Source organism: Rhipicephalus sanguineus, chromosome 1, assembly GCF_013339695.2.
Source record: "Rhipicephalus sanguineus isolate Rsan-2018 chromosome 1, BIME_Rsan_1.4, whole genome shotgun sequence".
Taxonomy (NCBI): domain Eukaryota; kingdom Metazoa; phylum Arthropoda; class Arachnida; order Ixodida; family Ixodidae; genus Rhipicephalus; species Rhipicephalus sanguineus.
The window spans coordinates 109,242,078-109,256,322 of NC_051176.1; the positions used below are offsets into that span (position 1 = coordinate 109,242,078).

The following is a 14,245-nucleotide window of genomic DNA, read 5'->3' on the forward strand; positions in this document are numbered from 1 at the left end:
TGTATGGCAGCGGGCGTGTACTCACTGACAGTGTCCGGTGGCAGGGAGCCGCACAGCTTCTGTCCGTCGGGCAGCAGCAAGTAGTCATTGAAGCAGTCAGCGCTCTCCTCCAGCTCGAAGTCGTCCAGCGTCAGCCGTAGCGTGCACACGTCGCTGCCTAGCTTGCGCACCGTGAACTTGCACGTGCCGAAGTTTGCGTAGTCGCTAGGGTAGTTGGGGCTCAGGATCCAGCCTTCGGCGCTGTCCACTGTCGCGTCGCACGCGCCCGCTGCGCGATGTGCGACGAACGCACGCACTTAAGCGTTAGCGCAGCGCCGCTGCAGTGTGTGACGATACGAAAGAACTCCCGCAATTCGAGCCCAGCGACGTGCTCAGCTGCCGAACTGGGCAGCTGAGAACGTCGCATTCTCTGTTTTGTCGTGCGCACAAGAGTTACAAAATGCGCGGTACAGTAAGTTCTTGCCTTGAAGACTGCTGAAGCTCGGCACGTACTAACATTTCCAATATACAAAAATGTCTAAGCAACTAATAATTAAGATTCTGTCAGGCACGTCATAACATCCTGCGAGGACCTCCGCCTGGAATGACGACACTGTTTTCGACAACGATTGCAGTGACGTTATTCTGCATTCGTTAACTATACGTGCGCTATGCGTGTTATGGCAAGCGCAGCCCGCGCACCCACGAAGCGAAGTACATCGATGGTTGATATAACGACGCTTGGTCATTCTGCACGTCTTGGAAGAGTATCACGGCTGCGCTATTCAGCATTTCGGTTTCCGATTCGCCGGCGAAATCGGTCGTATTTCATCACTCCGCAAATATCACCAGTGTTATAGCGTTATATGCCGGGGTCCACCAAGACTTTCATGACGTATTTTCGTCGCGGAAATACGTCAGCAAAATGCACGCGATCAGATGGCAAAGAAAGAAATCTACAAGAAAAAGTTCCGTTGACGGTAGTCAAACTTCCGACCTCTCGGTCCGCGACGATAGCAGGCGGGCGCCTGACTGCGCTACCGTCAAACACACGAAGGAGGTTACACGAACGCGCGTCTTTTATATCTCACACTTTCCTCTCACAGTGCTCTTGGTTCGCAGAGTGGGGTCGCTGTCTGGAAACGGTAGAGTGAAGCGTGGCCTCCGCGATTAGCTCCGGCAACCCGCCGTTGCTACAGCCGTCCCAGTCCGCACATTTCCAAAAGGAGAAGTGTAATTTTGTCAACGCTTTAACATGCCGCGAGGTGGCGGCTTTAGCCCAAGCCTCGCTCGTAGCGTCCGTTCATAAAAAAAAAAAAACTCTCCGACGCTTGCCTGGCAGCCACATCGCATTCTCCCGCACACCCTGTGAGAAATCACGGCCAGTCTAGAGGGGAGACACGACGCGCGTCGTGTTTCCCTTCGCGTTTATAGCCCTGCCATGGTGTAATCTTTTTGTTAACTATTTACCATTCCGCGTGATGGCGACCTTAGCCGAAGCTCCGCGTCAAATCAGCAACGCTCTTCTGACTGTCACACCGCTTTTTCTGATTGCGCTCTCCCCGCGCCAATGGAACGGGCTGAGGAACACTTGCGACGGCGCGTTGCCGAAGCCAATCTCGGAGGCCACGAGTAATGCATCATGACAATAGCGAGCACCTACTGCGAGCGTTTCGGTAGTCTCAGCGCCGCAAAGGCTTTCGCTTCAATATTCCAGGAAACTCTATGGCCAGTGAAATGCGGCGTGCGCGGTGATTCGATTCGGTGACGACGCAGTTACGTGACTCGCCTTTTGCACCAGCGGGTGATGCCTCCTCGCCAGCGTATAGGTCGCTTCCAAATGAACTAGCGGTGTTTCTCCGCTGCCTACTGCTTCGAGTGCACTGACACCATCTAATAAAACGGCTGCAATAAGCGCCACAGAAAGGCAACGACGTCAACGTGTGAATCTCATGCACGTGGGTGCTTTGGTTCAGCGAGACACGCGACAGCGGAAGCGGAACGCCTTCGCGCGTTCACGGCTCAAGCTACGAACTCTGCTTCTCGTGTTTTAGAAGCGCTCTGTAGTAGTGTATGCATGAGCACAGGCGTAGGTTACCCTATTAATAGGGAGCACACACCTTGCAGTTTGTCTCCTCAAATGGAGATGCTTTGAAAAAAGGGCATAACGAGTACCAGTGTTTGTTATGTGCATGTTGAGGCCATCTTTGTGCGGGATTCACCACATGCTGTGTCCAGGTGCATGTTAACTAATAGAGCTACCACAAATGTTTAATCATGATGATGGACGTTAGTCGTAGGGATGGAGATGTGCCACCAGGCGTCAACGTGGGTGCCTCCACATCAAGCGGTGATATATCTTCCACACACCAATAGACATTGTGCAAGCTCTCGTATATCAATGTACAATAAACATTCGACTACTTCTATGAGGACGCGTTTCACTTTCGTGTTATACCGATTCCTATGACGGAGGGATGAACCACGTTTTTTTTTTTTTTGATATTTTAAAGCGGCAATGGGCTCTTCGCTGCAAGGGCTTAAATTCTCCCATTTGACCTGACCGCCTGTTTCCCCTAATTAAAAGTAGATTAATTTAATTTCTAAAATTACTCTCGTTAATGACGTCTCTACTCATCGTAAGATGTCTGCTGCTACAGAAAAAGTAAGTATGAAGCAAATATTACATTTTCCTTACATTTGAGAACTTTCAAACACATTTCCTGAAACACCCTGTATAGAGGTTGTTTCAGTTAACTTGTGCCAAGTATTAAAAAAAAAAAAAGAAACCCATAGGCGCTACGCGTGTCCAATTCGTGCCATATGCAGCACGTCATGATACTTTTTTCCAATCCTCCAAGCTGGGTAATTATCGCAGATTGCTTAATTAACTTCTTAAACATTAAGTCTAGCGTAAAATCTTCAGTAGAAGAATTGTAGCGCTTGTTCAGAAACATCAGATTATTTGATCTATGTTAACTGCCCTGTTTAAAATTTTCCAGCCTTCCTTTCAATAGCGCGGAATAAAAAAAAAAAAGAAAAGCCACGTGACTGCCGCCTAACGCGCCGCGCTTTTAGTTCCCTCAAATGCAAGTTAAACGAATGAGAAAAGTCTGCTCCGCGCACAGAAGTCAACTGAGCAGGCTGTCAGTGGCTGTGACGGTCGTTTTACTGACGATATGACTCAGAACATTACTGGGCCAATCCGACATGCGTAGCGCCTATGTTTGTTTGTTTGTAATACTTACCGCAAGTTATCTGGGACATAGAGTTTCCTAAAATTAACTAGAGGGGACTCTGGCGCTGCGATCGTTCAGCTACCATGGGAATGATGGGTAGTACACAAATTTGCCTAGTCTTCGTGCTTGCGGCTTCAAACGTACCTGTGGCTTTGTTTATTGCTATGTTTTGGTTTTCTTTCGGATAAAAGAATGGATCGTTGTGAACTTCGTGACCAGATTTGAATCGCTGAGCCTACAGAAGTTAAAGTGGCGAAGTGAAACTGCTGACTTTTGCTGCGCTTCGTTTTGCGACAAAGCGAATGCAGCCGACGCGGAGCCAAACGGAGCCGAAAGTACGAAGTTTAGACAAATTTGTGTACTACCCATCATTCCCATGCTGGCTGAAGCGTCATGCGTTGCAGCTCCCATAGACACTAGCGCCAGAGTTCCCTCTAGTAAGTATTGTAGGAAACTCTATGATCTGGGACACTCTGTATAGAGCGCGGCAGTGATGGGCTTAAAAGCAGCATGCATTTGCGTCGACGTCTGGTCAGAGGAAACTTGCTCATCCGTTCTCAACTTGCCGGGGTCGCCATACTGACTGATCAGGGCTGTTCGTACTTACCGCTGCACCTTTAACTTTCATTGCTCTATTTTTATAAACGATACAGCAGCCTACGCCAGACGAGCTTCAACAGTGTCCAAGGTGCGAAGCAAAACGAAGGGGCCCTTTATTGCTTCGCGTGACCCACTGCTGACTGTCGCGGCTGTCTCCATGGTACAGAGGGCAGTGTGACCAGCTGTGACCTGCCAGTGAAGGCACCGGTTACCGAGAAGGACGCGGTCGCGACCCAGCGGCTTCCGCTAGACGCCGCGAACGCAAGCTGCAGCGCATCGCTGCCGCCTCTCGCTCTCTGTATACAAGCGTACGCACTGGACACCCAATGGCACACCGTCCGGGAGAAAACTCGGCTGCGGAGTGAGCAGCGCGTGCACAGCACGGGGCGAAGGAGAAGAAGGGCAGTGTTGCCGGGTCGGACTCACCTGTCTTGTACCTGTCAAGGTCCCCGGCGGCCTGTAAGAGTGGACGAGAAAGAATGACCCACGACTGGACGAGCGGCGCACGACGACGTCTCGATGCCCACGGCTGCACTCAAATTCTCGCCCCGGCGCGGCCATCACTTTTCCTCCATGCATCCGAGAAAAAGCGGCCGAAGAAAGTGTGCTTGCTCGCCGTGGCGACGCTTTTGCGAAATCATTGTCCGCGCGCGCGCCTCTTTCCGCGGAGAACACACAACACATGCCCAGGGATCTCAGTGGCCCAAGGTCGGTTTGCGCGGACGTGTGGAACGGCGCGCAGATGGCACGCACCTTCGTCGCGCGCCACGGGCCCGCACATTTCGTGAGGCGATGCCGCCGCTCCATGCTTCCCGCGGGAAGGCGCTGCTGAAATACGGGCCACTTTCGGTGTAGCTGGTTTGCTTATTATTTGCTCGTCTAACTAGTTTGTATTGGGCCCCAAGACCCTCTTATGCCCCGTGATATCGAACAAGAACTCGTTTCAACTCAGAAAAGCGCCATGGAAAATGCTATTCACTCTACTACGGGAGAGGCGACGATAGACATGACCCCTCCCATTCTACCTGCCCCCAGAAAAAAAGACCCCCGGATAGTGCTCGTATTTCTGTGACTCCACTACGCAAAACGAAAGTTGGGGCAAGTATACTAAATGCGCAGACGGTGCACTAAGAGTCCAGTACCGTGGCACCAGCAGGGCCTACATTTTTGAGCAAGCCTTAAAGCTAGCATTTTCATGCATTTTAATGTTTTTTTCTTCGATCGAATACCAGAGCCTAAGACCTTCGGAGCTGCCATTTCACACGCGTTATGGCATCCATGCGTTGCGAAGATTTTAACAACGCTATACTATAAGTCTATACAACGCTATATTAACAACTATATAAGCCAAATGTTTTTACTCCCGCTGCTGCCCTCACTTGGCTGCAATAAAGATTGTGGGTAGTTTTACCTAGGAAAAAAAAAAAAAAACATCCAGAGAAGTTATACTTTGGACGGGACCACTCAAGGAAGCACGAACGTATAATGCGGGAGCCCTACGTAAAATCCGGGAACCTTACGTACAGCAGTCTTCGTATAACGTTCACCTGTAACACGGGAAACCCGATTCCGTGGTTTCTCTCCCAACATGAAGGCATGTATATAGTTGTTGCACCTGTTCTCCATACTGCATTCCATACTACATAACGACATGCCGTGGCAGAGCGGGAGAACCGATTCAATAGCTGCATCTCGTACAGACAACACAGGAAATTAAAAATAATGAAACTAAGCAATAAAGAATATGACGATTGGGATAAAAGGGTAGTAGCACTCGCTGCCCCTCCCCTGTGAGAAGATGAATAATTGTGGAGTTCGAAGCGGTGCAGCTGCAAAGTGAGCGGCCGCCGACGATAGCTGGCTTCGCCTGCCATCCCTGTGATCCCCACTAGCTGAACTCGCCTTCTTCTACAATGGAGCGCACCGTCGAACCCTGAAAACGCGAATTCGACCACAACAGTATAACAAGCGTTCACTGCTTCATGCCCAGAGTACCAAAGCACCTTGCGCGAGTGGTTATTGATGTCGATGTGTTCGAAAGTATAAGGCTTTATCATTCCCGTTTGCAATGCAACGCTCCACTCTGCTTTCTCGTTGTCGACCTGGACAGTATCGCTGCCATTTACTTGTAGTAAAAAAGAAATTCAAGGGACGCTGCCGCCAGTTTCCTACATGGGGCAAGAAGAATACCTCCAGGCAAGTTCTGGCGTTGTTACAAGGGGCGTCCGTTTCCTCTCCCAGTGGGCCTCATTACGAATCTTTTGGCGCGGCAAATTTCTTCGTTTTACGTATGTTTCTTTGAGACTGTACGGGTAGACGGGCGCCTTTCAGCGACTGCAAATGTTTCTCATGCAAAATCGTGAACCTCGTAATACGCCGTCGAATGAGCGCCAGCGATAGAGAAGCGCTCTGCGCGCCCGACGGCTGATAACTCTCAGGCCACAGTGTCTAACCGTAACGTTGTTCGATCCTTTTCGTCCCCTCACGCCCGGTTTTGAGATTAAAGTGTAACGCTGCGTATGATATTGAAACAATGCGAATGTATATAACGCTGATAGCCTTACTTTTTCCATTGAGTGTGTCCACTGCGCGAATAGTCTGGCACCCGTAGGAGGCACAGGTCATAGTTGCGCTCGGACATGCGTTAAGGACAACAAAAAAAAGAATGACACGAAAATTCTAGTCTGAGTGGCGGGCAGAATAAAACGGGAGATCTCGGGGAACACAGCTGACAGACGCTGACAAACCACAGATGTTTTCTAAGACGTACCAAAATTATCTCAAACGTGGTTGTTTCACCAAGTACAACGGAAGTTGTAGCTAATGCGAAATGAACGAGCATTTGTAAACGTGTTCCAAGTCTTTGGTTAACAGGCGGCTCGATATGCAGATGTCAGGTACTTCTCGTAGGCACTTATTTGCTCCACTTATGAGGACATTTACATTGAAACTTGACGATAAACATTAAAAACGTAATCACCACCGCGAACACGCAAGGAACTGGGGTATACGCGCATTCAATAGATGTGTACGGTAAATAACTAATACGCATTGATAGAGTCGGCCAAAGAAAGCAGGCAACAAAAAGTTGCCTTTTATTTGTACTAGAAACTACTTTACTGCATTATTTGCCCGTATTTAGTTTTTGGTGCAACATACTTAAGCACGTCGGCACTTGGCGAAGCAGGCTGCGATTTGGCATAGTTGGAACAATTCACTCATACTAGTCTTAAGCGCACTGGCGCGAACAAACGAACCATACGTGACTACAGATACGTGAGCACAGCGTTGATACGACTTTGTCGGGACATCTCGGCGCTCATGTGCGGTTTTGCAAGTGTAGGTCTGTCTTTGAATACACGGTGTTCCTGGCACGTCAGAGAATGAGGGCGGTCATCGAGGCAAAGGGGATCGTGCGGTCAGGCCACACATGCGCGTACATGCCTTGTTGCATCTATCGGATAATAAACTTTTCATTTATAGCGCGATCAAGGGACGGGGGCGGTCAATTAGCGTATCTTTCTGACGGCACCAGGTTTCAACTTTTAATCCTGCACGTGGTTTGGCGTGTTCGTAGTTTTCTTTTCTCCAATTTTTACTTATTCTTTTTTTTGGGGGGTTTCTGCGTATATATATGTGCGTAACAGTAGCATAGCCAGAAATTTTTCTCGGGGGGGGGGGGGGGGGTATGTGTGCGTGTATATATACGCATGCAACATTGAAAAACCTCAAGGGGTGGGGGGAAGGTTGACCTCCTCCTCCTTCCCCCCACCCTGGCTACGCCCGCGGTGCGTACCTATCTAATAAATGTCATTAGGAAGAAAGCGCTGCGTCTTTGCGTTCTCTTGGTGACCCTTATTTTGCGAGTGCGCTTAGTACGCAGTATGGCGCTACGTGCGCGACAACGATGTCATTTTTCGCCAGCTAAGCAGACTAACTTATACTAACCAAGGCTAAAATGCCTCATTACATAATTTCTAGCAGACCGTATATCTGAGCAAGCATCATTATATGCGGATGCCACACTTTATTCATTGAAGCTTTGGCGGGACAAACTGTTTGAACGGTAATTGTTCTGGACCCGTATTCACAAAAAAGGTCCAGCGCTTCAATTATTCGTAAAACGAAGTTTCAGCCAATCGGAATGCTGGACGTAATATCAGCGAAGGCGGTCAGCCAAGAGCAGGTCACTTGCGAAGGAGAAGCGTTGTGAACGCTGCCTGTGATGCTCGTGCTGGTGCGCAATTGGCGTTCATATTAAATACCTAATAGTTGAGTCGCGACAAGAAAAGTCCTCATTTGCAGTTCGATCTGACTAGTGGATGTGCCACTATTTTTTCAAAGCGTAGGACGCAAGCTTGATGCCTTAATCTGTTAGTTCGTATGGTTTATCCTTAGTGGTGCTTGAAGCTTCGATATTTCCTTCAAGTACTAATGTCAAAGACGAAAGCGGCGGCCTTCTATCACTCTGAAAAATGAGGCGCAATCATCGCCTTTAGGGTTTCCTGGATAGATGCGTAACAAATTATTGCGCGTGTTCAAAGGACGCGACAAACAAAACGTCAACACGCCGGCATATAGTATAATACCTGCAATGTCAACCGCGCCCGCTGTTTTCCGTGGCTTATATTTTTTTAGGCGATATAGGCAAAAACGATGCGCACTCATTCATTTTACTTAAATAGATGGAATTCATTGCGTATAAATGTGTTGCGTAGATATTGCGCAACGAAACAATTTGATGTGTATTAATGAAACGTATTATTAATGAGAACTAACAGACAGTAATGCCAAGGAAAGTATAGGGGGTGTTATTTGTAGTAATTAGAATATAAATGTGAAGAAAGTAAAGTGGACGAAAAGATAACCTGCCGCCGGCAGGGACCGAACCTGCGACCTTCGAATAACGCGTCCGATGCTCTACCACTGAGCTACGGCGGCGGTCATCTCCCCGTCCACTTTATGGGGTATATATGTGGATTGAAACTTAGCAGTGTCAGTCAGCGCCAGTCGCAGCCATGGCGGCGAGTGTGGGACACTCTTTTTTCTGCCTTTTTGGCGTCACGTAGCACGTGATCTATTTACGAGCAGGCAGCTGACCAATAATCCCTCGCATACTACCTGAAGGCATCATGTCTGCCAGAACGAGACCCTCGCTATGAATGAAGGAAAGAAGATTACTCTTAAGGGCTCGTTTTTTCATCGGACGCGTTATTCGAAGGTCGCAGGTTCGGTCCCTGCCGGCGGCAGGTTATCTTTTCGTCCACTTTACTTTCTTCACATTTATATTCTAATTACTACAAATAACACCCCCTATACTTTCCTTGGCATTACTGTCTGTTAGTTCTCATTAAGAAAAAACGAGCCCTTAAGAGTAATCTTCTTTCCTTCATTCATAGCGAGGGTCTCGTTCTGGCAGACATGATGCCTTCAGGTAGTATGCGAGGGATTATTGGTCAGCTGCCTGCTCGTAAATAGATCACGTGCTACGTGACGCCAAAAAGGCAGAAAAAGAGTGTCCCACACTCGCCGCCATGGCTGCGACTGGCGCTGACTGACACTGCTAAGTTTCAATCCACATATATACCCCATAAAGTGGACGGGGAGATGACCGCCGCCGTAGCTCAGTGGTAGAGCATCGGACGCGTTATTCGAAGGTCGCAGGTTCGGTCCCTGCCGGCGGCAGGTTATCTTTTCGTCCACTTTACTTTCTTCACATTTATATTCTAATTACTACAAATAACACCCCCTATACTTTCCTTGGCATTACTGTCTGTTAGTTCTCATTAAGAAAAAACGAGCCCTTAAGAGTAATCTTCTTTCCTTCATTCATAGCGAGGGTCTCGTTCTGGCAGACATGATGCCTTCAGGTAGTATGCGAGGGATTATTGGTCAGCTGCCTGCTCGTAAATAGATCACGTGCTACGTGACGCCAAAAAGGCAGAAAAAAGAGTGTCCCACACTCGCCGCCATGGCTGCGACTGGCGCTGACTGACACTGCTAAGTTTCAATCCACATATATACCCCATAAAGTGGACGGGGAGATGACCGCCGCCGTAGCTCAGTGGTAGAGCATCGGACGCGTTATTCGAAGGTCGCAGGTTCGGTCCCTGCCGGCGGCAGGTTATCTTTTCGTCCACTTTACTTTCTTCACATTTATATTCTAATTACTACAAATAACACCCCCTATACTTTCCTTGGCATTACTGTCTGTTAGTTCTCATTAAGAAAAAACGAGCCCTTAAGAGTAATCTTCTTTCCTTCATTCATAGCGAGGGTCTCGTTCTGGCAGACATGATGCCTTCAGGTAGTATGCGAGGGATTATTGGTCAGCTGCCTGCTCGTAAATAGATCACGTGCTACGTGACGCCAAAAAGGCAGAAAAAAGAGTGTCCCACACTCGCCGCCATGGCTGCGACTGGCGCTGACTGACACTGCTAAGTTTCAATCCACATATATACCCCATAAAGTGGACGGGGAGATGACCGCCGCCGTAGCTCAGTGGTAGAGCATCGGACGCGTTATTCGAAGGTCGCAGGTTCGGTCCCTGCCGGCGGCAGGTTATCTTTTCGTCCACTTTACTTTCTTCACATTTATATTCTAATTACTACAAATAACACCCCCTATACTTTCCTTGGCATTACTGTCTGTTAGTTCTCATTAATATTGTGTCTAACAAAGAAAAAACGAGCCCTTAAGAGTAATCTTCTTTCCTTAATGAAACGTAATAACATAAGAATAATTTCAAAAACATGCCTTATTATATGGCTGCTATTATAGGCCTGTATAGGCTTCGAGATCAAAATTTTCATCTGTAATGTTACTGGCATTCAGTCAGTCGCGTTTACTCCTCAATACCGATTCCGTCTAACTTCTTGAAATGATTTTATTGTGGACAATGAATCGTTGCGGCCGGGTAAACTCGTTTCTCAGCGTACGCACACTGCCATTCTATCGCACTCGCAACGTTAAAGCAAAAAAATATCTAGGCATCGAGCTTGGGGTGAAGGGTAGATTGGCCTCGTTTCAAAGCTCCTATAGGCGACCTAGTAAACAAGAACGGCTTGATTAGAACGATGTTGAGGTATTTGCCGTGGGACAGTCGGAGCGTGGTTATCTTTACCGCCAACAGAAGTGGGTGTGTTTGCATGTGTGTCTTAGAAAAAAAAATAAAGTTTTTGCGCGCTTTTGTGTGAACGTATAGATTTATTGAAAATATAGGCCTTCCAGGAACTATTCGTGTTAAACGCTGCAATGTGTTGCGTTCTACAGGGGAATCTCAGCACTACAACGTATGTAAACTGTCCGAAACATTTTGATAAAAATATTTCCTCAGTTCGCTTATGTATACTGGTAGTCCATACAAGCATAGTAATAATTATTAAAACTGGACTGTATGTGAAACTGAAATTACACGGCAACCTGAGAAATGCACGTACGAAAATGAACTTTCACATTGTCTGCTATGGTGTCAGCGATAATATATCATTTCTAAACTCAATAAGCGAGGCTAAAAACAAGTGCACTAATGAAAACTACAGCAACATCCGATAATCCGGTCTGCAAGCCACCAGTGAGCTACGTATGCATTGTGACAAAGGAAAAAAGTGGAAATTTAAGTCAATATTGGCAAGCTCATAAGAAAACAGGGTTATGCCTCGTCGTCTTCATGCGTTCATGATTAACAGATTCATTGTGGATGCTTGTATTTCAGGCGAGTAAGCCCTTTTCACGCTTCGATGAAAGCATGTCTTTATGGATAGAAGCGACTGCATAGTTACTGTTTGACAAGAAGTCGACAACCGAAGCAACAATAAACAAATAAGAAGTAGTTGTCGAATAAAAGTAACATAGCCAATGTTTTGCCTCATATGTCCAACTGGGGAGGTGAATGACAATTCCTCTTACGAAGCCTTAGCACTCAGCTATATACACACACTGTTCATTCCTTATTTTTCATCGCTGACAACCTTTGTACCCTGGAGCTTCGGGGAATTTGGGAACGTTGGGTAACGATATACGAAGCTGAGCTCGTATCCACAAAAAACGTCTCACGCTAGAATTGTTCAACCAATCTGGAGGAGTAGGGCATATCATTAGAGAAGGCAGCCAGCCATTAGCAGTGAACACTTAAAAAAGAAAAGCTTTTCGAACTCGGCCACTGTTTTCTTTTGATTTTGCGTTTCCGATCATGTGACCACGGAATCATTGTCTCCATAGTGACACGAGTGTAATATCGTAGGTCTCTTTGGGAAGACAAGGGGGTCTTACACATATGGGTATGTACTTGGCCTTTTATTAAAATGTATCTTATGACCACGCTGTTGAAGATTAATAGAAGTGTGGCCGAATCCACAAAGCTTCTCGTCCGTCCGGGTTGTATGAAATATTGTCTTACGAACGTTTTTCTTTTTTTTTTTTGCGCAAGACGTTTCACTGAATACACGTCCTTCACTATAGAGTAGCACACAGAGGATTGGCCAAGTAGTCATTATCATAATATCGGTGGCAAGTACAAGTTAGTCTCTGTCTTTCATTGCTGATGTATAAAGGAGCAATACTGCTATCTTCTAAAACTCATCCAAGGATAACCAAGCGAACTTATTCTGATATAATGCAAAGAGCTACCACGCTGACCTTCCCTGCGTGGAAAATGGGCAAGAGAAATGGAGGAGCATGTTCCAGGTAGAAGGACCAATGTGGTCCTCTTTCGGCTTACAACGTCAAGCTGTCACTGAGATACGATCGGACGGTGGGCTTGGTGAAACATTCGTTAGTCGCTCTCTCACCATGGATCGAACTCGTTGACTGAGGCGTGCGACAGACTTCTTAGCCCCATATTTACCGTTCAGTTTATACATATTATAGCTGGTCACTCGTACGTACCCTGTCCAAACAAAGGCACGTGAACACACAGGTACACCTACCATTGCCGCACGAATGACACAAACCCCGTGTACTCGTACACGTTATCGCGCAGAAGCAAGAGCACAGGCCGCGGGTGCCACGGCATGCGCCCGTGGCTTCAGGCATGGCACTCGCGCCGCGTGCGTTTAAAGGCGGGTTGTAACAAGCGCTGGCCGAGCGGCAGAGGTGTTTCCTCAAACGTCGGCGGGCCAGAGTGGGGGACTCACCGCGGAGTGCAGGGCGCCGCGCAGCTCGATGCCGGTGGTGTTAAGTGCGGCCGCGGCGAACCGCGCCAGCAGCAGTAGCGGTAGCCAGGCCGTCTTCGCACGTGCCGCCAGCATGTCCGGGGAGCGTCTGTGGTCCGTCCAGGACGTGGCCCCGTGTCGGGCATGAGCGCGCCGAGAGCTGCGGCCGCTTTCCGGCGCCTATTCATCGCCGTGCGTAGCGGGTGGGGGGAGGGGGGGCAGGCCCCTCGCTCGACGGTCGCGCGCGCGTCGTCACCAGCCAACTGGTTCTCCTTTGTCTCGCGCGCCTGAGGCGGCGAAAAAGCGCTTCGAAGACGCGCGCGCTGCTCCAGGGCGCCTCCGTATAAACGCCTCTCATGACGGCGGCCGGCCACGCCGCGCTTGTTGACGCGCGCGATTCGCGCCGGCTGCGTCACGCTCCATTGCTAATGGCCACCGCGCGCAAACAGGCGCCGCCGGCGACCACGGACGCACTCCGCAACCACGGCAGGAACGCCCAAGACGCGGATTAAGCGACCGAAGCCTCGAAGGCGAGACAGCCCTCGTTGAATCTTGACAGGTGCGCGCCCACGCCCAGGAGCAGAGGGGCGTGACGCGGAACGTCTGGCTACAGTTTCACTCTTATGTAACTTGATGCTGCCGCACGTAGCTCGAACTGAGAGCCGCCGGGTGGAACATTACACTTCACGGAGCGTCTGGCTGGGAACGTAAGACACTGAACTTATGCGGACCAAGGCTCTGGTAATTTCCGAGTGACTAAATCCAGAGGGTTGCGATGATGCAAGTTCTGCATCCATCAATGATGACAAATGATATATCTTGAATTAGATGATGAATCTCGCGGGAATGACCACAGCCCCATGCAGCTGAGCTTGTGGAAGAAACGGACCCATCAAGGATTGCTTAACGAGAATGCGTTCACTGTTTTCGTCACGCAGAAATATTAGCGCTGTCTATTGAAGGGCTGAATGAAACATCTGGGACTTTTTTTTCACTTGGTACCATATTATTAGTATCGTATTAGTATCGCATTTCGGTATCGTATTATCAGTTTGTGCCTTTATGGTGCAGTGGCCAATGTAGCTATAGTGTGCCGAAAGCAAAGCTCTTGATATCATGGAACGGTGTGGGGGGCTTGACCCTGTGCGGGCATCACATTTACGAAGATGCATGGCCTTGCTGCAGGCTTGCGAAGCTCGATGGGAATGTTGCACGACGGGGAGATAAAATACTGCTGAACGCTGAATTATGGCAGTACTGCGTAGCCGTGTGCTC

At 48.5% G+C, this 14,245-nt stretch overlaps 1 protein-coding gene across 2 annotated transcripts in view; it reads right to left on the bottom strand.

Annotated features, from left to right (window-relative positions):
* LOC119395815 (cubilin) overlaps positions 1-13,157 on the bottom strand; it is a 63,735-nt gene extending 50,578 nt beyond the window's left edge. For both annotated transcript variants that reach the window (XM_049415578.1, XM_037662823.2), the window contains exons 1-3: positions 12,953-13,157; positions 4,245-4,275; positions 26-268 (exon numbers count right to left, since the gene is read on the bottom strand). In XM_049415578.1, coding sequence (XP_049271535.1) covers positions 26-268; positions 4,245-4,275; positions 12,953-13,066 — 388 coding nt within the window. In that variant the 5' untranslated portion in view covers positions 13,067-13,157. The remainder of the gene's footprint in view (positions 1-25; positions 269-4,244; positions 4,276-12,952) is intronic.
* Positions 13,158-14,245: the final 1,088 nt, after the last annotated feature.